Source organism: Triturus cristatus, chromosome 12 (genome assembly GCF_964204655.1).
Source record: "Triturus cristatus chromosome 12, aTriCri1.1, whole genome shotgun sequence".
In the NCBI taxonomy this organism is placed as follows: domain Eukaryota; kingdom Metazoa; phylum Chordata; class Amphibia; order Caudata; family Salamandridae; genus Triturus; species Triturus cristatus.
In genome coordinates this window covers 146,451,264-146,474,241 of record NC_140595.1, presented here as the reverse complement: position 1 = coordinate 146,474,241, position 22,978 = coordinate 146,451,264, and the positions used below count along the sequence as shown (strand labels likewise).

At 47.1% G+C, this 22,978-nt stretch overlaps 1 protein-coding gene across 4 annotated transcripts in view; it reads right to left on the bottom strand.

The window, feature by feature from the left end:
- LOC146772936 (rho guanine nucleotide exchange factor 11-like) overlaps nt 1-22,978 on the bottom strand; it is an 896,981-nt gene that overhangs the window by 252,111 nt on the left and 621,892 nt on the right. For all 4 annotated transcript variants that reach the window (XM_085639320.1, XM_085639323.1, XM_085639321.1 and 1 more), the window contains one exon: nt 21,187-21,304. In XM_085639320.1, coding sequence (XP_085495446.1) covers nt 21,187-21,304 — 118 coding nt within the window. The remainder of the gene's footprint in view (nt 1-21,186; nt 21,305-22,978) is intronic.

The window sequence follows — 22,978 nt, the reverse complement described above, 5'->3', positions numbered from 1 at the left end:
GTCTGTAGATTTCTTGTCTTGGGTTCATAATATATTGTATATGATTTTATTGTTGGAGAACTTTGAATAAACCCAAAAGGGAAGCTCTTTAGTTTTGAAAACTTTACATACCCGGTCCCTTTTGGTTAAACCTGGGAAACTCTCTTTTTGTACCTACACTATAATCTCATACAGGTGGCTAGACAGAAGCTGTTTCGAAACTATGGTTGCCATATCATCAATAATTTAATGAGGGTCAGTCCACAGTAGTATAAATATAAAAGATGAAACAAGGTATGTCCCGATATAAAACCGTTCAAGATTTGATTCCAATGATAACTTATGATTCTGGATCCATGATATGTTTCTTCATCCAATTTGTCAAATAACAAAATAGAGAGACTTCACAAGACTCAAACACATATGCTGAAATCCGCACACGAAGTCTGTCTCCCAAGTATGACAATCCCTACCGATCCTAATTTTGAAGAACTATTTACATATAAACATGAATGGTTGTGTTAAAATTTAGGATGACCTTCGTGGTTAATGTTCATTTTCACCCTTGGACACTTGAATGCGAAAGAAGTGCATGTTGTCTGTTGTTCCGAGTCACACAATACGAATAGTGTTTGCAGTGCTCACAGAGGGAGTCATAGCCGGAATGTATGGCTATGACCATGACCATGACTAATGTTTTCTTTTCCCAAACCACAGAGACTGCATGGGTAGATGTACCCAAATGGTTTCTATGTTTGGAATGCATGAATGAAGGTGCGTTTGTAGGATTATTAAACTTGAACAATTACAACCTAAGAGAGAAAACTATCATACGAAAACCTACAGGGGTCTGAGCTTTGCTCCTGATAAAAGCCACTAGACCCATAGGGCTGAAATAGGTGGCTGCAACATGTATACCTGAATTTAGATGCAGGGGAACACTTATTCTCATCATCAGCATCACATGTGTTTTTTAACATTGTCTGAGCACCCTGTAATTAATAAAAATGAAGCCTAGGGACCAAAAGACAATTTTGAATTGTCAGATCCCACTATCAGATTAATAAGAGCACCCTTGGTTCACACTGTTGATCCTGTCCGGATACAATAGGTGTCTGGGTGAGGACTCAAAAATGAAGTATGCCACTGAGAATTCCTAGTGAATGAGGGTCATTTTTTAAATGGAGTAAGGACTTCCCAGTAGATGGGTTGTGGAATGAGTCTAGCAATCGAGGGCAAGTGAGTCGACCAACCAATGGGTTCTCTCGGCGTTGATTTAATTTACAGATAGGATTGCTGCTGCCGTTGGTAAGACTGAGGCTGCTCTAATGAAGGGGCTTTGCTGCACCACTATACAAGCTGCCTTTGAAAGGAGCCACTAGAGGATGGCGGGTGGAGACCTTGTAAGCTTTTCACTATGTCTGTATCTTTCTTGACCTTTTCAAGCATTTGGTCTACTAGTGGACCAAAGGAGTGGCCCCAATCAAAAGGTAGGTAAACAGGGAGCTATTGCACCTCTGGTTTGAAGCTGGAAATATGCAGCCATGAATGCCTCTGTAGGATGGCTGAGGTGTTAACCTCTCTGACAGCTGCATGTAAAGTAGCGTTGGAAATTACCTTACAGGCAAATACAATTTCCTCTACCTAAATTATCTGGGAGGTGCTGTAGCAGACTCTCTATCTCCTCCCATTGGACCTTATTGTATCTCAAGAGTAGGTCCAGTGAGTTAGTGATATGCCAGTGCGTAGCGGGCCCCATTGTGACCTTTTTCCCTCATGAATTCTTCTACTACCTTACTTGGTGGTGGAGCCGCCGCTATAGCTTGCACAAAGGCCCATTAATGGGTGCAAGCCCCACCACAGAGGTGTAAATTGGGTCTGAGGGAGAAGGCTTTTATTACTTTTCGACCCAAGAGGTAACAACACGGTTCCTGATAGATTCCTTGAAATGTCTAGGCGGATTTAAGCATCCCTTTCATCATTGCGACGGACTGCATGGAGCGCTTAGACCTAGACCATGTTTCCACAAGGAAATCCTCCTCTGCAGTAGTATGCATGTCCTCTCTATGATACAGTGCAGCCCTTTGAATGATCCCTGGTATGTGATATTCTAATCAGGGGGAGAGGCGCTAAGTAGAATAGGCTCCAAGTGTGCGTCCACTGGGGAAGTTGGGGGGGTGGGGTGTACATCAAAATACTCCCACAGATCTTCTGTTGGAATGAGGATAGAAGGGTGCATCATAGGCCTCAGGCGGGGCGTAAGCCTGGGGTTGCGTCTATCTGAATATGACTGTGGACACCCTAGTGAAGAATGAATGGTGGTTCATGGTGGAGTCACTTCCCTGGAGGTAGTGGAGTGGAGACAAGTAGTTAAGGCGGAGGGCTAGTGGTTGCAGCCTTAAACGCTTTGGCTGTGGTTGACTATCCAATGAAGAGTCCAGCGTGGGTTCCTACTAAAAAGTCAGCCTCCTTTTTTTTACATGGGTTTCTAAGCTTTAGAGTCCTTGTAATAAAACTTCCCTGTGTGTGTGTTTAAATAGCGAATAGACTTTGATTACTGATCTATTCCCGTTACCACTCTAGGATTGGCCATTAACAATCCTAGGATTAATTGGTGGAGGGTGGTCTATAGGCTAGTATGGGTTTTGGCGCCAACGCGTCTTTGAGGCGGACCTCTGAGACTGTAGGGGCATAGTGCTCAGACAGCCATGCACTCACTGGTGGTATGGTGCACCCTGCCTTTAGGACTGAAAGGCCTACTAGCTGGGTGTCTTACCCATGCCACAGGCAGTGTTGGTGGGCATGGCACACAGGGATGTGTCTTGTCGACTCTTCAGTTTGGGCTGTACCAGAACACGCAGCCTGCAATGGCAGTGTGTGGGTGTTAAGGTGAGTGGTCTTTTAGAGTGGCATAATACATGCTGCAGCCCTCAAAGGTGCTCTCTGGCCACAGTGCCCTTGGTATCAGGGGCACCTTTTACAAGGGACTTACATGTGGACAAGAGGTGTGCCAATTGTGGAGACAAAGGTACAGTTTTGGGAAAGAACACAGGCCGTGGGAACCTGATTGGCAATAACCCAGAGCACACTCAGTCTAGTTGGCATCAGGCAAACATTTAGGGGGGTAACCATGCAAGAAAGGCCTCTTTCCTGCAGTAGCGAAAGAGTGAAGGAGTTAAGAAAATAATTACTCAGGTGAGTGAAGTAAAGGAAGTGAATGGAGAGGTTGATTTTGGCTGACGAGTATACCCGAATGTGAGGTAAACATTGCAGGAAATACGGTCACAGTATTAACTGACTCCCCATACATGCTGATCCGAGAATAAAATTGGCAAACATATTTTGGATAATTGCTAGCCCTGGACATTAAATCAGGTGACTCTGGTGGCCTCAAAATTGACCCATTGGGAGATATAGTGATGAGAATTCAATTCAATGACAGAAACAATGTGAAAGTGTAGGCTGCTAAGCAAAAGGAACATTTATTAGCATGTAGGCATCAGGGAAATCAAGGGATTGCACTGAATTCCATGTCTCCTGAACAAATCATATTGACAGCAAAGCTAGGAGATGAGGACTTTATCAAAAGACCTTTCGGATGTAATGTACTACCACCCAAGGAGGAGATAACTGATCCCGACTCCCACAGGACAATCGCGTTCTGCTAAGGCCAAATTAAAAGACTTGGTGGCAGATGGCAGGGTCCTGGGAGGTTCACTGTCCGTGAGAACCTGGATCTTTATCCAGGCACTGAAAGGACTGAGGTGCCTTTTGCTGGGGTAGTGGGCCTGTATGCCAACCCCCTGGTGAGGCCTCGAAAAGGGCAAAGCTATTGGGGATACTGCCTCGAAGGCACAGAAAAGCACTAGGAGTGCGCTCTGACTCTGCTTTCTTTAAAGGTCTTCAGTGCGGAATATACATTTTTAGGTTAACCGGTGAGACTGATCAAAAGGGATATCCATAAATGATGCTTGGATGTCACCAGAGATGCATAACATCCATGTCTAGCGCTGGAGCACCCCAATGATCCAGTTCTGATCTGATGATGCATTTTCGTGCATCCTGGTCATATTAAATAGTTTGCACTAGATTGGCAAGGAACTCCCCAGGGACTGTTGGCAAGACCTCAGTGACCATGCCTATAATCCATGGGAATACCTAAACAACTGGCATTGGCTGACAGCAGAGCTAAGATGGCTGAGGAGAAAGTTTGTTTCCAGAATGCAACTACTCATTTTGACTCTCTGTCTGTGGGGGGCGTAAGAAATAAGTAGGAGTTAACTCTGCTGATAGATGCCTGAACTATCAGGCTCTCAGGTGTAGGAAGTTGTGTCAGGAAAGCAAGATAACCTGAAGCAGACCTGTTGCGTGATTACCTGCCTTTTCACAGGTGGGCAAGGGAAAGGCTTAACCCAGGTACCCATTAGAGTGTCAGTCAGGGCATCACTAAATAATAACAAGTGCTCAGACACAACCTGCCCAGGTTGTAGAACTTTAGTGACAACATTGGTTTTTACTTCAAAAGCAGGTATCCCAGAGTCTGGGACTTCATTTGTGCATCTGACGACCACAGCAAAGGAGGCTGTTTGTTCCGTTGAGGTGGCTGGGTAAGAACCCAATAGAGTTTCCGGAGAGGTGCCCAACCCACCGGCTTCTTTTAGGTTAAAGTAGAAATTGTCATCATCATAGTGTGGGAACAATTCATCACCATCATCTCTGAAAGCTGGTTGACTGTGGTGAGTGTGAGATCCAAAAAGTTGTTGGAGCACTGAAGGACAGCTCCCAAGTAAAAAGTAATGCCAGTGATGGCTGGTGCTGTGGAAGAGTGGTGGGGTGAGGAGTGTGTGGGAGGGGGCGGAAGAGGTATGAGGGGGTGGGAAGGGGCCCATTGGGGGGGGGGGGGGGGATAAAATAAATAATTTAAAAAACGCATCTGCAGCCAGCCGCGTCACACTCTTCTGCTCCTCTTTTTGCAGGCACAGGCTCCCAGACTCCACTGTGGTCAATCCTGACGCTGCTCTCATGTCATGAGAGCAGCGTCCGGATTGGCCTGGGTGCCGAGGATTTGCGCTCCCAGGGAGACTGGGAACATGTGCTTGCTGTACCGAACCAAGCAACGCAGCTGGGTTGGAGAGCGCCCGAGACTGCCAGCCAAACCGTCATGCACACTGAAGGCACTGCACTACCATTCCTCTTGCCCTGTCGTCCCCATGGGCTCGCCCGAAGGCTCGTCAGGAGAGGAAAACTAAAAATAGAATAAAAGGGGTTTAATATTGTTTTATTTTTCCTTTCCAGCTGTTTTGAGGCAGCTGGCGGGGTGGGCAACGCTCCTCTGCCATAGCAGAGGAGCCGTGGCTGGGTAAAGCTTTGTCACAGTGTAAATAAACTGGGTGCAATGGTACTATGCTGGGGCGCGACTTTGGTCAAGACTAATTTGGTTCGTAGTCAGACAGAACAATAGGAATGGTATTGAGCGTCGGGCCAGCATCAACATGGCAGGAACTGGCATAGATCTTGGTGTCAGATATAAAGTCAGCTCAGGAGTCGGAGCTGAACCTGAAACGGGCTCAGGAGGCACAGACGGCGCTTAGGAAGGATCCACCAGTGGTAACCCAAATGAAGACCGCTGTGGATCTATGGGGCCCAAAGGCACGCCAGCAGGAGCTAGAAAGCTCTCAAAATATTTGTAACATGGCTTCTTCGAAAGCCGTGAACTGTTACAACTTCACTAATGACCTGGAAATTAAGGTTATGTTAATTTAACTTATAGTGCATGTGCATCACCCCAGGAGGTTGAGTTGGGATCAGCTGCAGAATCTGCTCCTCTGCAGGAAAACAAGTAGTGAGACTAGGGGTCACCTTGATGTATTCATGACTTTCAGGAAAAGACTGGTGAAACCCACTTGGAGTTCCAGGGTTTACTTTTCGACTTAATTGAAGACTTGGACCACAGATTACCTGTTGTGGGAACAGTCCAGAGAACGGGAAGAGGACTGTGCCCTCTACTCTAAGCGATAATGGAACCTACGCAACTTTCTTCCAGTGTTCAAAAATGTACGGCTTGGCTTCATGTTCCTGGACAGCCTTCAGATTCATAAGTAAATCAAATTATAGTGGTTCACACAGAACTCATCTATACCAAATTGGGCCATGGGGACCAAGGATCAGGCCCACAATTAGGATTGAGGGTACACTGCACACTGGTATTGCACTCTATGGTCTCTGATCGTAGAGACTTTGTTATGGGGCTGAGCCTTGGTCTCCACAGCACCATTGAGGGTTTTAGACTATATTGCTCTACTCTCATGGGTACCTAACTGATATCCTTGTGGGTAGCTGTGTTTAGCTTTACAGTGGTGTGTACCACACTCTGCATACTGTAAGACACAGCTTGCCCTACGCTTTTTCGTCCTTTTTCGGCACTAGTCCATCAAGCAAATCCAAGTCTGAAGAAACCCTTGTACTCTATTAAGAGTCAAAAAGTTGCCAATATCATGATACACTTGTACACAGGCATCTAAGAGCCTGTTTTAATGGACTAACCTATATGTTGTTTCTTTATATACCAACAAACCTTGGAATTTTTGCACACTGCCTATTTCCGATTTTGGTTGTGGTTTTCTCACATGGGGGTAACTTTGACCAATGCATTTATAATACCTACTTGAAGATAACATTTACGCTGTGACTAAACTGGAGCTTGTTGTTGTATGTACTTTTATGTTTTGAAAATCATTAATTACAGTCATTTTTGCTGTTCCTTATATTATTTTGGTATAAATAAGTTCTGTGTGAACTACTGTGATGCAATTTACATTGAATAACCAGGTTCAAAGACATTTAGGCTGCTCTTGTTTGAGAAGAATATAAATAGTTCGGATTCATAAGGGCACATTCCTAACACGACTTGAAGATGTGACCCAAACCCAAAAACCAGAGACGCATCTCATGGGAATTTGTCATAGACCTCTGTTTGAGGAAGTTCCAACAAGGTATAAACTTTGTAGTTTTAGCATGGGCCGTAATCTCTTGCAATGTGGAAAGTATGAAGTTTGGTGAAAAGCTTGTAAACTGAGAGAAAAGTTCGGAGCTAGCTCCAGGGCCCATGCACAAAGGTGTGGAAAGAAAGGAACTGACATCAGGTGAACAAGGGTGGTGCTTCAATGCAGCTTTGACTGTCCCTTCCGGGGAAGAATGAGGTTGACGTGGAGCCAAATAGAGCCACCTGCCAGTGTTAAGGGCTATGCTGTAAAATCTTACAGATCCAGTTGGCACCCGGGGCGTATTCACAAGGTGAGGAATCTGTACTTATAAGTATCAACCAGAAAGGCATGCATCAGATGGTAAGACTCCAACTGGAGTAGTGGGAGTGGAGACAATACATTCCCCTGGAAATGGTGCAGCTTCATTAAACTGGGGAGGAGAAAGCAGTTTGAAAGGATTCCAGTGTTTCACAGAGAGGATTTGAATGCAAATGGGCAGAGAAATCTCCAAGAGGGAATGGGTACAGAAGTAGCAGATAGTGATGCAAAGGAGCATGGAATGTAACAGAGGAAGCAAATGGTGATGCAAAGGATTGGAGAATATTACAGAGGCAGTCAATGGTGATGCAAAGAAGCAGAGAAAACCTAACATGGGCATTAAACATGAGCAATAGTGAGACAGCGATTGGAAAAACAATGCCTTGAGATCACTGTTGCTGAGCTGAAGGCCTGGGTATCTGGGTCTTGGTGAAAGGAGGACTAGGAAAAGTTTAATGTAATGTTAGTGGAGTCATGGGATGGCTATCTTTTCCATGAGGGAGTAATGTACTTTACAAAGGAAAGGAACTGGCTACTTGGGTTGATAAAATTCAAATCCGTTCGGAATACAAAAACGTCTGCTTAGCTGAAAATTCACCACTGTGAAAACTTGCGATACAAGGTTGGTTTGAACTAGCTATTTCTCATATGAAATGAATGTTTGATAAACTAAATAACCGAGTCGCAGCATTGGAGGATAAACTGAACAGTTTCAGGGAAATAGGAAATACAAATGAGGAACACCATATGAACTGAAACTAATGAAGCTCAAGCGCCTGCTTCATATGTAAATGATAAGTAATTTGTTGGACCAAACACTGATAACATTCACCATAATTATTAACAAATTCTAAAGAATTAAATCAGGAAACGCTAGTGAGGTTAGAAGAAGGGGGTCTAATCTTAAAATGTGTTACGCATACGATGAACAAGGAGAGGATTTCAAAAGTGATCTAACAAAAGGCACTGTGACTTCTGATCACCAAAAGACTCTATGTTAAACACTCAACCCTAAAAAAGTTAATAAAAGAAAGTTTGAATGGGATCTGAATATTATTTACACTCTAAGAAGTACAATGAGTTGTAACCACAAAAAATGGGCCAGCTGTAAAAGAAAAGTAGCTTAGGATCCATAAAAATGTGAGGAAATCAATATCTGGGCCTGATCATGTGACAGTGATGAATTTTGAAGATGTGCTGATGTACATGCTACAGGGTCATCGTCTAACACAAATAGTGACCTTTGGGTACATATACAAGAGTTAAACAAATGATTGCATCTTCTTGTTTAGAGATGTTATGTTTGGAAGGCTATTTCAATATTAATCACTACTGTTTGCCGAATATGTTTTAAATTGCAATCCCAATTAGGATTCTGTAGGAAGATGGCTCTGTATATACTATACCAAAATGAGGCATAGTGTGCACAGAGTCCAGTGGAACCACAAAGGTAGGCAGAGGTAAACGTAGATATTACCTTACTCTCTAGTTGTGGTAGTGTGGGAGAGCAGTAAGGCTTTTTCAGGGGGTAGAGTCAAGCATTTGTTGTATATACACAGGCGAGAAATGATGTCACACACTCAAGACTGAACTCAGACCAATTTGTTAGTATCAAAAGTATTAATTAGTAATTGTATTTCTACAACCAAGCCAAGCCTAGTGCTGGTAAGTGAAATAATACTTAGCAAAATCTTATGCAGTGTTTCACAGTTGAACGTAGGTTTAAATACAGTTGGTTGAATTACAGGTAAGTCAACAGTTCAAACTTACTTTTTAGTTACTTTACAGATTACTGTGTACGTTACTTTTTAGATTACTTTTCAGATTACTTTTGCTAATCAGTGTGATTTGCCTAGATATCACACTGAGACATCTCCTAGACAAAAGGTAAGTAATTAACTTTTAGTACATATGCAGTTTTTCAATGTTTCATGCAAACCATCTCCACACTTGAAACAATTTTTAAGGAAAGCAGTCAATGCAGTCCTAAGGGAGCAAATGTAGTTGATGGTTTGCAGGTAAGTACTTATTTGTGGGAGTTGGTATTCTGGGGTTAGAACCAGGATTCCCCCAGGGTCAAGGATTCACTCTTGAAACACCCTCAGCGGCACTAGGGCAGCCGGGTGCAGAGTGCTGAGGCCCAATGTTATTCAATAGGGGATAGGGGTCCTCCGTTTGGTGGCTGCTCACGGGCAGGCCGCAAGGTTGTGGGAGAAAAGCTCTTGGTGTTAGGTTCAGGGCAAAGGGGGATTCGAGTTAGCACCCAAAGTGCACCCGCAGCAGCGCAGGGGCGGCTGGGTGCAGGGTGCTGTTTTGGCGTTGGGTGCCCTGTTGATTTCAATGGGGATTCTCCGGTTGCAACAAAGACTGCAGACTCGGGGACGAAGATATTCTGGAGGCAACCACCGGTTGCAGAGCTAAGTTGGGATGCCTGGGGATGCTGGGACACCGTCGGTTGGGCCACCCAAGGCCATGGGAAATCTGGTGCAGGGTTGTCTTTAGGCGTCAGGTTTCGTCTTACCAGCTCCGGTCGCGGTCGGGGGGGATTGTCTAGAAAGGGGATGCAGGCTTCGATTGAAGATTCAAGGCAGGTCAGAGATCACCAGATCTCAGGTCAGGATCGCTGGTGTTGGGCCACTCGAACTCGGGCCGTGGGCGTCGGGTGCAGACTCACGGATTTGCCTGGAGCCAGAGTCTGTGGGTGAGCAAATCCAGTGCTCACGGGAGACAAGGTCTTGGTTTTGGAAGGCAGGGCATGTCCTTTGGGTTTTTGAGGCTGGTGGCTGCAGGACACACCGGGATTTCGCTGGAGCAGGTTCGAGGTGGGGACAGGCCGACAGGGCTGGGGCCAAGTCAGTGGGAGTCCTCCTCTTAGTTCAGCATGGCTTCTTCGGTTCTTCTTCTAGCTGGTTCTTGTCTGAGGAGGCAAGGTTCAGGGTTGCCCCTAAATACTAGATTTAGGGGCGTCACAGGTAATTAAAGGTTGGGACCAATGGGTCCATTCCGTGGGGTGGGTACACCCCCTATTATGCCACCCTCTAGTGGGAAGGGGGCTGTGAGAAAGTGCCATCTTTTGTGCATGGTATGCCCCCACTTTTTGCTGAAATGCTGATGTACTTTGACTGAGTGTGCCCTGGGCTCCTGTCAATCAGGTGCTCAGGGCCTGTGTTCCTTCCCTAAAACTGTATTGAAACCAAAACCCAATTGGCATCTCTGGCCAGAGCACAGACCAGAGAAGGCCCCTAAGGGCTGCAGCACTTATTGTGCTACCCTTAGAGGCCCTGTACCCTGACACACACACACTGCCTTTGCAGGCTGAGTGTCTTGGTACAGAACAAAACAAAGAGTCGACATGGCACACATACCTGTGTGCCATGCCCACAACACACTGCCCTGACATACCTCAGTCACCCCTCTAGCTGGGTACCCTATGCCAGTGGAGTGGGTACAGGTGCATGAGCCCTGTACCCCTACAGTGCCCAGGTCCATTCCTGAGCACTGTAAGTGCAGTGCTGCCGTTAAGAGTATATAGTGCTGGGAAGTCGTCATCACGAACTCCACAGCACCATGATGGCTACACTGAAGACTGAGAAGTTTGGCATCAAACTTCTCAGCACATTAAATCCACACTGATGCCAGTGTGGGATTTAATGTAAAATGCACGACAGAGGGCAACTTAGAGTTGCCCCCTGAAACTAACCCACAACTCACGTCCTGACTGAGAGGCTGCCTAGTCTGCCACCCAACAGACATGTTGCTGGACCCCTGGGAAGAGAGCCACCCGCTCTCATGGGCCTGCAACAATGCACATCCTGGGGCGAGGTGCTAGGTCTCCTCCCCCAGGATGGGCAGGGGAAGCTTCAATAGCATGCCGCCTTTGTGAACCTCTCCAGACCACTTGCTGTACTCAGCAACTGGTCCCCACCGGTTCTGACCCCCACTCTGGCGGGAAGACTGGCGGGAAAACCCAAGTGAGGAAAGGGGGTGTGCCAGCCTCTGCCAACCCCACCCCTCAGGTGGGGGAGGTGAGGTGAAGCACAACTCCGGGCTCTCGCCATCTTGAGGATGGGGAGCCCTACCCAATCAAGACTAGGTTCCTACCCCCTTCCCACTGGAGAGTGGCAGGATAGGGGGTGTACTCACTCCAGGAAAGGGCCCCATTGGTCCCTGACCTTTCCCTACCTGTAACACCACTAAATTTAGTATTTAGGGCCACCCTGAACCTTCCTTCCTAGAGCCCAATTTCGAAACTACAAAGAAGAACAAGAAGAAAGAAGACCTGCCGTTCAGCTGCTAACAAGAGGACGACACCAACTGACTTGTCCCCAACCCTACTGGCATGTCGACCCTCGAACCTGCTCCTGCTAAACCCCGGTGTCTCCACTGGTCAGCAAACTCAAAAACCCCGGAGGACCTGACTGCCTTGCTCATCTAAAGACTGGGACTCCCACGAGCAGTGGTTCTGCTCAAACAGCAACAACCCCTGGTGCCAGCCAGGAACCGCGAATCCAGCACACTCTGCACCCGCAGAGCCCGGCCTGTGCCTCAGTGAACAAAGACCACGAGAATGTTCCCCCGGCGACTGTGACCAAGACTCCAGCACCCAAGGACCCTCCTCGACGCTCCTGACGACGCCTGCAGCCTCAACTCCAGGGACCCCCCTAACCGCGAGCAGCAGAGGGTAAGATTTCCCAACGCCAAAAGACACCCCTGCGCCCTGCGGCCCCTGTGCCCAACTCCTGGGTGCCTACCTAATATACAGCTTCCCAACTTACCTCTCGAAGTGGTGGTCGCACCTGAAGAATCTCCGTCCCCGAGCTTGCAGCCTTTGTTCGTCTCGCAGCTTTCCCTTTGAAATCCATTGGGTGCCCGAAGGCCCAAAAGCACCCTGCACCCAGCCGCCCGAGTGCCCCTGGAAGTGCAGCATCTGTTCTATTCTACTTCTCCACTTGCCCTGTGTAAGTGACCAGGAGCTCAGCTCCCACAGCCGAAAACAAAATTACTCACCTGTTACCAGGAGAGATCCCAGTGCTGGATCTTGGTGCCCAGCACTGACCCTAAAAAGTAATTACAACTGTGATTTTCAGATGACCAGTTTTTTTCCCCATATGGTAACATTGCCTGGTTTTCACCAGAAATTCTTCTAAGTGTCGATTTTTGCAACTTACAAATATTCCTTACAAATCGCCTGTTTACTATAAACCATTTCTTTCAACTGTTTACAGGAGATGCAACAGGGCTGAATCCAGGATCCAGCCCTGAGTAAGAAAAACATACGTAAAGTAATTGATATTGCATTTACTTAAAATTCCCATTGAGCTCAATGTTATTATTGTGTTAGGATTGTGCTGCAGATTGCAACAACTGTACCTATTGCATTGAAAAGTCTATTGCTTATTAAAAGTATCCAACTATATATACCATCTCATTCTGAGACAGTATTTTTATACCTACTTGTGGTTGTAAAATAAAACAACAATATATTTTTACATACAAACCAATTGGCCTAGAGTTCAGTTCTTGAGTGTGTGAGACCATTTGCTGACTGAGTGTGCACAACAAATGCTTTACACTGTCCTCTGATACTGCCTTACTGCTCGACCAAGCTACCACTTTAGAGAGTAAGGTTATATCTAACTTTAACCTCTGCCAAACCTCTGGGGACTGTTGGACTCTGTGCAAACTGAACCTTACTTTGGTGCAGTATATACAGAGCCACTTTCTTACGGGGCATATGCCTCTCCCTGGTTGGCTGGGTTCCCCCCCATCTGCAAGATGGTGGGTACGGAGAGTTGTGCTTCACCTCGCCTCCCCCACCTGAGGGGTTGGGAAAGGTGGGAAAACCTCCCTTCCTCACTTGGTTTTCCGGCCGATTCTCCCACCCTAAGGGGGGGGGGGGGGGGTCAGAACCGGTGGGAGCCATTTGCTGGAAGTAGCAAAGAGCCGTGGTCGCTCACAAAGGTGGCAAGCCTTCGAAGCTTCCCCTTCGTGGACCCTGCACATCCTGAGGCTTGGCACCTCGTCCCAGTATGTGCATTTTTTTTTCTCTCGAAGTTTTATATAGTGCGAACTTGACCTGAAAATCAGGTATCAGAGCGCTTTACATTAGCACCAGTTGCGTTACATGAGGACACATTCATTTTTGTTAGGCACAGGCAGATTAAGTGATTTGCCCAGAATCACAGGATGTTGAGCGTCATTGCCAAGACTCGAACCCGTTCCCCAGATTTGAAATCCACCGCCCTATCCGTTAGGCTACATCCTCTCCCCAAATTTTTTCAGACCCCCGAGAGCAGCAGTCTCTCGACCCAGGGGTCCAGAACCATGTCTGGTGGTGGCAGCTGGCAAGCAGCCACTTAGCCAGGACACTAGAATAAGGTCGTTTTTCAGGGAGCATCTCTAAAATGCCCTCTCAGTGCATTTTTCATTAAATCCCACTCTAGCATCAGTGTGGGTTTAATGTGCTGAGAGATGCCAAACTTCCCAGTTTTCAGTAATGCCATTATGGTGCTGTGGAGTTCGTACTGACAACCTCCCAGCACAATATCCTCTTAAATGTCTAAGAATTGGTTTAGACACTGTAGGGGTACAGGGCTCATGTACCTTTACCGTCACCACTGGTATAGTGCACCCAGCTAGAGGGGTGGCTGACGTATGCCAGGGCAGTGGGCTGTAGGCATGGCACACAGGAATGTGTGCCATGTCGACTCTTCACTTTGTTCTCCACCAAAACATGCAGCCTGCAATGGCAGTGTGTGTGTGTAAAGGTACAGGACCTCTAAGGATAGCACAATGTGTGCTGCAGCCCTTAGTGGCCGTCCCTGGCCCCAGTGCCCTTGGTACCTGTGGTACCATTTACAAGGCACTGAGATGTGGCCAATTGGGTTTTGTCTCAATAGAGTTTAGAGTAAGAACATAGGCCCTGAGAAATTGTTTGGCAGGAACCCAGGGCACGCTAAGTCAAAGTACTTCAGCAGTTTGGCAAAAAGTGGGGGCAACCATCCAAAAAGAGTGCACTTTCTGATAGATTCCAGTGGTGATACATCTCTTACTAAAAATGCTGTAATGCAGGGCTCAAGAATTTACCTGTGTTCCTGGCAGGGGTTGTGTTGTGTTTGTTTTTGCTATGGACTGGTTGTAATAAGGTGTACACAACAAAACAGCCATTCTATCTTCTTAAAAGTAGACAGCAGATAACTTGGACCCTCCTGAGGCGCAGCCGGGAGTAGAAGAAGACAGAACTATTCACTGTTTTTAAAACTTAAAATACTGTATTTTTGTCACTTGGATTTTAACTCACTCACCCCTCCTGGGACACATCCTCTGTGTGCAGGCACCCTTCCACGCTGACCATTTCCCGCCTAATTATCTCCCCTCGCCCTGATTGGGCACGCCCACTAGAGGCCACGCCCCCTTAGTCCTAGCTATAAAAAAACCCGCTGAACTACAAGCGAGTCAGATAACTTGGACCCTCCTGAGGCGCAGCCGGGAGTAGAAGAAGACAGAACTATTCACTGTTTTTAAAACTTAAAATACTGTATTTTTGTCACTTGGATTTCAACTCACTCACCCCTCCTGGGACACATCCTCTGTGTGCAGGCACCCTTCCACGCTGAAAACGAGCGCTGGGAAGGGCGAAATCGCCGCATTTGCCGCCTAATTATCTCCCCTCGCCCTGATTGGGCACGCCCACTAGAGGCCACGCCCCCTTAGTCCTAGCTATAAAAAACCCGCTGATCTACAAGCGAGTCAGATAACTTGGACCCTCCTGAGGCGCAGCCGGGAGTAGAAGAAGACAGAACTATTCACTGTTTTTAAAACTTAAAATACTGTATTTTTGTCACTTGGATTTTAACTCACTCACCCCTCCTGGGACACATCCTCTGTGTGCAGGCACCCTTCCACGCTGAAAACGAGTGCTGGGAAGGGCGAAATCGCCGCATTTCCCGCCTAATTATCTCCCCTCGCACTTATTGGGCATGCCCACTAGAGGCCACGCCCCCTTAGTCCTAGCTATAAAAAACCCGCTGATCTACAAGCGAGTCAGATAACTTGGACCCTCCTGAGGCGCACCCGGGAGTAGAAGAAGACAGAACTATTCACTGTTTTTAAAACTTAAAATACTGTATTTTTGTCACTTGGATTTTAACTCACTCACCCCTCCTGGGACACATCCTCTGTGTGCAGGCACCCTTCCACGCTGAAAACGAGCGCTGGAAAGGGCGAAATCGCCGCATTTCCCGCCTAATCATCTCCCCTCGCCCTGATTGGGCACGCCCACTAGAGGCCACGCCTTCACCTATCCCCTTCTTCAAAACATGTGCATGTACCGGAAGCGCAGCGGACGAGCGCAGCGGGCGCGACGATTGCGCGCCGAAGGCGCGCGAGCGCAGCGGGCGCGACGATTGCGCGCCGAAGGCGCGCATAAGCCAAGCTCGTCTGTGCTCGTCCGTGCCGAGACCGGGCCTAGGGCCACCCCCCCTATATCCCCGACTATAAAATTCAGACATTACAACTCGGAAACTCTCATGGGATTAAGACCCACCGGCAGAGATTGCCTTCAGCCCCAGTTTCATGCAGAAAACATCCCACATTCCTGCCCCTCCTGCCAATCAACCCTTAAACCTAAGCCGGCTCCAGACCATTCACATGAGTACCGCATGTTCTTGCTCAACTGCAGATCCCTGGCCAAACACAGGGCAGAGTTCGCATTATTGCTGGAAGAACGTATGCCAAACATTGTCTTCCTAACAGAAACATGGCTGGCCACAGATTCGGACCTCGCGGTAATCACAGCCCTCCCTCCCGGCTTCCAAATCATTCGGCAGGACCGCCCTGAGGGCAGAGGAGGAGGTCTAGCTATTATCTATAAAGACCAATTCCTCTGTCGAGTAATTCCGGAGACCATCCCTGACTGCAAGAGCCTAGCCTTCTGCCTCGAACTCTCCCCTAACACCTGCTTCACAGGTACTCTAATTTACCGCCCTCCAGGCCCTCCCAAACAATTCCACAATCTTCTCGCTTCGATTGTGGCGGAACGCGTCAGCACTTCCTCGAACTTCACCCTGTTAGGGGATCTTAACTGCCACTTTGACTCCACAACCGATCACATAGCCACTATGATGATAAATGACCTAGCAGCGCTGCAGCTAACCCAAATCGTTAGGTCCTCCACTCACGTCAAAGGCCATTTGCTGGACCCTGTGTTCAGCAATTGCGCAGATCTTACATCCAGCCTACCAATCCCCCTTCCATGGACTGACCATTTACTAGTCCCCTTCACCTGGACCACACTCAAACCTCCAACCATTAAACCCACAGTACGAATAGCCAGAGCCTGGTCCCGCCTTCCAGTCGACAAATGGATGAGCAAACTCGCTAGCAACCCTCCTCTCCATAATAAGGATCCACGCCTAGCTGACCAGTCCTATGAAGACTGGATCACCCAATCCCTTGACAACACTCTCCCCAAAAGAAAAACCACTCTAAAACGTTCCCACAAATCGGCACCATGGTATTCAGAGGCCCTTAGGGAAAAGAAACGCCTATGCAGGAAAGCTGAAAGGAAATGGCGTCTGGACTTCTCTCCAATAGGAAAAACCCAATACCGAACGCTACTTAAAGAGTACAAAGAAGAAATCAAAGCCACTCAAGCAGCATATTTTTCTAACAAAATCATGTCAGCCAAATCAAAACCTAGGGAGATTTTCTTAATAGTAAAAAATCTCTCCAAGCTACCACCCAGCCCACCTGTAACCACATCCACAGAGCATTGCAACAATGTGGCAGCCTTTTCCCACCAAAAAATTGACAAAATTACGCCTCCTTTCCCCCCCTGGCCACCTCCGTTCCAGCCTCGACTAACACAGTCTTGGCACACCCTACCTTACAGACTCCCACTACACTAGCTCACTTCCCCCCCCTAGATCTGGCATCTCTGGAAACTGTAGCCCGGAAAGTCAAATCTGGCTCCCCCAACGACCCAGCCCCACCAGACATTATAATGTCGGCATCTCAGGTCACCCTACCCATCATAATGGACCTCCTGAATGCCTCTATCTCCTCCGGCACGGTCCCTCCTGGATGGAAACGGGCAATGGTTAAAGCACTGCTGAAGAAACCCAGTTTGGACCCATTAGACTTCAGCAACTATCGGCCAATCTCCCTGCTTCCCTGGCTGAGCAAGGTGTTGGAGAAATACATCAACAGCCTTCTGGTCACCTTCCTAGAAACCAACCAACTGCTAGACCCCACCCAGACAGGCTTCCGACCCAAGCACGGAACCGAGACCGCCCTCCTCAAGGTCACCGAGGAATCCAGAAAAATCTTGGACCAAGGAGGATCAGTGGCAGTGATCCTCCTTGACCTCAGCGCGGCCTTTGACACGGTCAGCCATGACATCCTGCTGAACCGTCTGTCTAATGTTGGCGTCAAGCACCAGGCTTGGCTATGGTTCGAGTCCTTCCTGAAAGACAGATCCTTTCAGGTTTTCGACGGTAAATCAGTATCTACCAGCAGACCTTTAAGGTGCGGGGTCCCACATGGCTCCTCTTTAAGCCCGGCGCTATTTAACATTTATATGAGGCCACTGGCTGAGGTTGTTCGTCCGTATGGAGTTAAGATCATCTCCTATGCGGACGGCACCCAGCTGGTGGTCTCACTGGCACATGAGGCCAACATTCCCATGAGCGGGGGACTCTGTAAATGCCTTGAGGAAGTAAAGAGCTGGATGTCTTCCTCATCACTCAAGCTAAACGGGGACAAGACGGAGCTGATGCTTCTAGGTCCCGCGAATCCTAGCTCCTTCAATTCCCTGTGGCCACCCTGTCTGGGCACCCCCCCAACACCCAAGGACAACATCAGGAGTCTTGGGGTGTGGCTCGATAAATCCCTGTCATTCGACACACAAGCTACCAAACTTTCCGCCACCTGTTTTGGCCTTCTTAAAATGCTCAAAAAAATTCTTCATCTTTTACCCATGGAGGCAAAACAAGTGGCCATCCAGGGTCTGATCCAGTCCCGCCTGGACTTCAATAACATCCTATACCTCGCTGCACCGGACTACACACTGCGTAGACTTCAAACAGTGCAGAACTGTGCAGCTCGGACACTGCTCCAGCTCCCACGCCGACAATCCGTCAGAGCTAGTCTGACCAGTCTACACTGGCTGCCAGTCCGCCAAAGAATCCACTTCAAAGCCTTGTGTATTGCCCACCTGGCTTTCTGGGACAAAGGCCCAATCATCACCCGCGACCTAATCTCTCACTACCATCCAAGCAGAAACCTACGGTCAAACCAGACTTTTCTGGCCACCGCACCCAGAATAAAAAGAGCCAGAGCAGGCGGTAGGACCTTCACCCATAACGCTTCCAAGCTATGGAACGCCCTTCCTCTTCATCTGAGAGCTAATTCTAATCTTACCTCATTCCGGAAACAGCTCAAGACTCTTCTTTTCAACTCCCCACAATAATTCTGGTAACTATCCCCGCCTCTGCCTATACACCTGTCGGTCCCTCAGCGCTTGGACGCCCCCGGGCATCAATCGCGCTTAATAAATCCACATTCAAATACATACAAATACAGCACTTGTGACAGCATTACCTTGGAGGCCTGGTAAAGAGCAGGTGTCTGTGGAAGAGAGCGTGACTGCATCTGTGGTTAAACTGACTGCTTAAGTGCTAAACCAATGTTTGAATTGTTAGTGGAAATAATGCTGGGAAAGCAGCCCCACCAATATGTACAGAAATGCTAGGAATTTGAATCCCATAGGCAGGTCACAGCCTCAGGAGAGTCAAGGGTTCTAGCTGCAGCTGAAACAAGGGCTTGGTTGAACCTGTAAATGAGGTAGGCAGCTGACTGCTCTACAAACAGGGGGTGGAATGAAGAAATCAGAATACATTCTTACCTATCATTAAGAACGACTGTAGTGCCTGCCTAAGGTTTATCCATAGAATTATTCCACTGTATGAATTAGGGAAAGATTGGGATAGTACTTACCCTTTATGAGCACAATTTCATGGCTGAATAAACTAATTATATGTATTTGCAGGCGAAGGACCAGTAAGGGTTAACTTAGTCAACGTTTCTTGACCTCTATACAGATCTTACTAATGTGCCTATGGCCTAGTTTACAGTAATACCCTTCCCCATCTGAAACAGTAGGTAGGGCCCGACTTGGTCAAGCCTTATCCTCTATAGGGGCCTCACTGATGCATTGAAACCCTAGTTTTCTGCCATACTCAATCTATTTTGGAGGGAAAGCCACTGTAAACTGTGGGCACTTGTTCAAATCTGCATAAACCCTTTACCAACCACTACAATAGTGGACTGATTTTTTAAAAGATCTAAAACAGTATCAAAATTACTTAAGTATTTCAGCCAGTTTTCAACAGACAAAATGTGAAGGGAAATATTCTCACCCAATCATAAGTTTAACGAGCATCTCAGAAGATCACATCATAGGAACCTTGCCAGAGCTGGCTCAGTTTCAAAGATATTGGAAGAGAAATTCGCCCAGAGCATCTCCTCTTCTACTAAATCTGGTCCAATAGGAAAGTCAAGTCAGATTAGCTTGATGTACGAGGAGCTCACAGCACACTTTAAAAGGACCACAATTGCCAATTCAGTACAAAAGAAACCAGAAACCAGTTTCTGATCTACCAGAAGTAATCAAAACATTGGCAACTGTAGTCCTTCATAAACTACAATATCACGTTGACCCAACTAGCTGATTAGATGCCAATCAGCTGGGCATTAAAATAATCCACAGCAAAGAAAAATACATTGAACGATGCGAGGGAGAGTTACTACATATCTGAGAATCAGGATTTATACCTGTTCTATTTTTAGACTTCCAAGTTGTCTTTGGTAAGTGGATCATGTACTGGTTTTAAAAACAAGAAGCCAGAAAGAAATGAATGGGTTATGAGACACAACTATAAATGAGCTGAAATCATTACTACAAGTAACCACCCAACATATCAAGGCGTCACTATTTGACAAAAAAGTATACCATCTGATTTACTGCAACCCTCTGTGCTCTTTCAGAGCACACCAGCATGTTACTACAGTCTGGGGTGACCAGAGCACACCAACATGTTCCAAAAATACAGACCCAGGAAAAACCTAACATTCACAACAACCAATCAATTAGTGGCCAAATAATCAGACAGAAGAGGGGTACAGAGTGGCATTCAAAGGAGGCATAGCTTTGAAACCCAAATTGAAGAGAGATGGGGGGAATAAAACCTTAAACGCAAGGGCGACTTGAAAACCAAGTTCTTAGATCAGGTCTTTAATAACTCCACTTGATAGTCAATAAAATCCACCATAGTGACCAAAATCATTATTGTGAGACACATCTTCAAGCAATGGTTAGAGGTGCATGAAACACATCAAGGAAATAGCACAAAAAGTGTTGTGGAGGCTGTAATGTTTATTAAAACACAAGAATGTTGAGAGCTCCACTGAAGACAATGGAGTAGCTCCCGGGCTTATAATGGCTGGTATAAGCCTTCTGCTCCACCAATGCAATGTTTGACTTTATGTTTCCCTCGTTTTATTTTAAAACATTCTATCCTTAGCGGGTAGAATGTTCTAATAGCCTTAAAGCCCTTCTGCCTCAAGCTATACCGATTGCTAAAGGCACTCCCTCTCACCACTGTAGGCAGTAACTCTGGATCAGAGCCTTTAGCAACTGGCATAACCCTCAGCGGAGGGCTATGAGGCTTTACTCTCCTTTTGATCTGTACATAGGGAGGGCAATAAACATCTTTTTTGCATAGCAACAGTAATAGAGATTCTGTATCACTTGTCCAATCTACAGCTATTGAAATAGGCCATATTCAAAAAGGAATTCTGTGATTGGTACTTGGGATTTCCCGAGTAAACACTTTGGTAACCATACCATTTGTGTGCTTGATTATGTTATCCAGAAGAAGGGGATACTTGGTCAGGCGCTGCATCTCTGAGACAATGAGGTCTTTAAGCTGAAGTCGTCGACACTGAGGACTGCTTTCTGCTTCCTGTGGCAAAGAAATGATACATATTGAGACAATACATATAAAATGACTACATTACACACTCAGATCAGTTATACTACACATCTCACAAAGCATTACCCGGAAGACCCCAAAAGACATTTCTCTTTTCAAGTGATGGAGCAAGATAAGGAACCTAAGCCTTGCAAAAAGGCCTGATGGATGGAAAATTCATGTTATCATTAAGCAATGGTTTGTTTTATGCACTGTTACTACCAAAAACTGAAGCTCAGCAACTTTGACAGCCGAGGAAAGAGGGACTAAAAAACATTTCTAAAGAAAAGAGTTTCAGATGACTGCAAGACAAAAAGTCCCTCTCAAGAGCCTAACTGAGAACAAGGAATATGCTATGATGAAAACATTTCCTTAAATATGTCACCACCGGTGCTCCACTAAAAGCAAACTCTGATGTGCGAGAAATTCCAGTTACTGGGAGGAGCATAATCTGACAGACTGAGATCGGAAACCTGAATCTTTTATAGAACTGAACAGTTGCTGTGGGTGTACTCAAACAGGTTTACAAGACATCTTGGAGATAATACATTCACAGACAAATTGATTAATTGAGAAACACAATCAAGTGCTTTAAAATTTGGTAAATAAAAAGTCAGAGTCACAGCCTTTCAGTGCAAAAGAACGAGTGGAGACCACAAACTCGAATTCATAAAGAGACTTATGTTAACTTCCAGAGGAAGATGCAAATATTTGGACTTGGTCAAGATAATATGATCAGAGAACCAGAGCTACCAGCCTTGCATGAGGGCAATGAGGAACAAAATCACCAGCTGCTCACTTGCTCTTGCGTGCGAGATGTAGCAAGACGTAGCCGAAGAGGAGGAGCCTGCAGACTTGCTCGGCCGGCCAGGAGTTTCTGTGAGCGCCGGGCCGCTTCCCTCACTTCCCCGCTCACCCCATTCAACCCAGAGGCCTGAAGCCAGCCTTGCCATCCTAGCTGTCAGTAAGGGCCTGCGCTGCGCTGCATAGATCAGTGTGGTGCGGCACGGCGCAGTGCTGTATGTTGTGCTCCAGCCAGAGAGTTCGAACGCTGACAGCAGGACCTGCATGTGTGCGTGAGCACCGGCCGCTCCCTCACTTGTCCTTTTAGCACACCAGCCAGTCGGGGTGGGGGTGGGGGGTAGCACCGTATTACCTGTCATGTTGCCTGTTGCCGGTGCGGCCCCCACAGCGGACATCGCTGCCATATCGGAGAGTAACGGACAGCGGGTCTCCGTGAGATTGTGCAGGGCTGAACGTGCTGAGGCATATTGAGGGATATTAAAGGCTCACCAAGGGCACTCTAAGTGGACCTGCAGCTGCAGCTTCCGGCCAACAGCGTCCAAAAGTGACCAACTGTGAGTCAGTGAGCCAAGAGAGGCCGGGCGAGCAGGAGTGCAGGAAGGGTTCTTGGGTCCTGGGATCTGAGACCAGGACTGGAACTCGAGGGGACTCCAGCAAGAGGTGAATAAGAAGTGAGCAAGGGCAGAGAGAGCGGCTGTCGTTAACGGCGGCCGCCGAGTGTGAGCCCGGCAAGACTGAGGAAGCGGCCCAACCAGGTTGGGTGCAGCTTGTGGCCAGTTAGCGTGCTCTGCTCTCTGTTCCAACGCCTAACCCTCCTTTTTCGTTGGTGTCTTAATTAAGCATCTATAATATTAGACAACA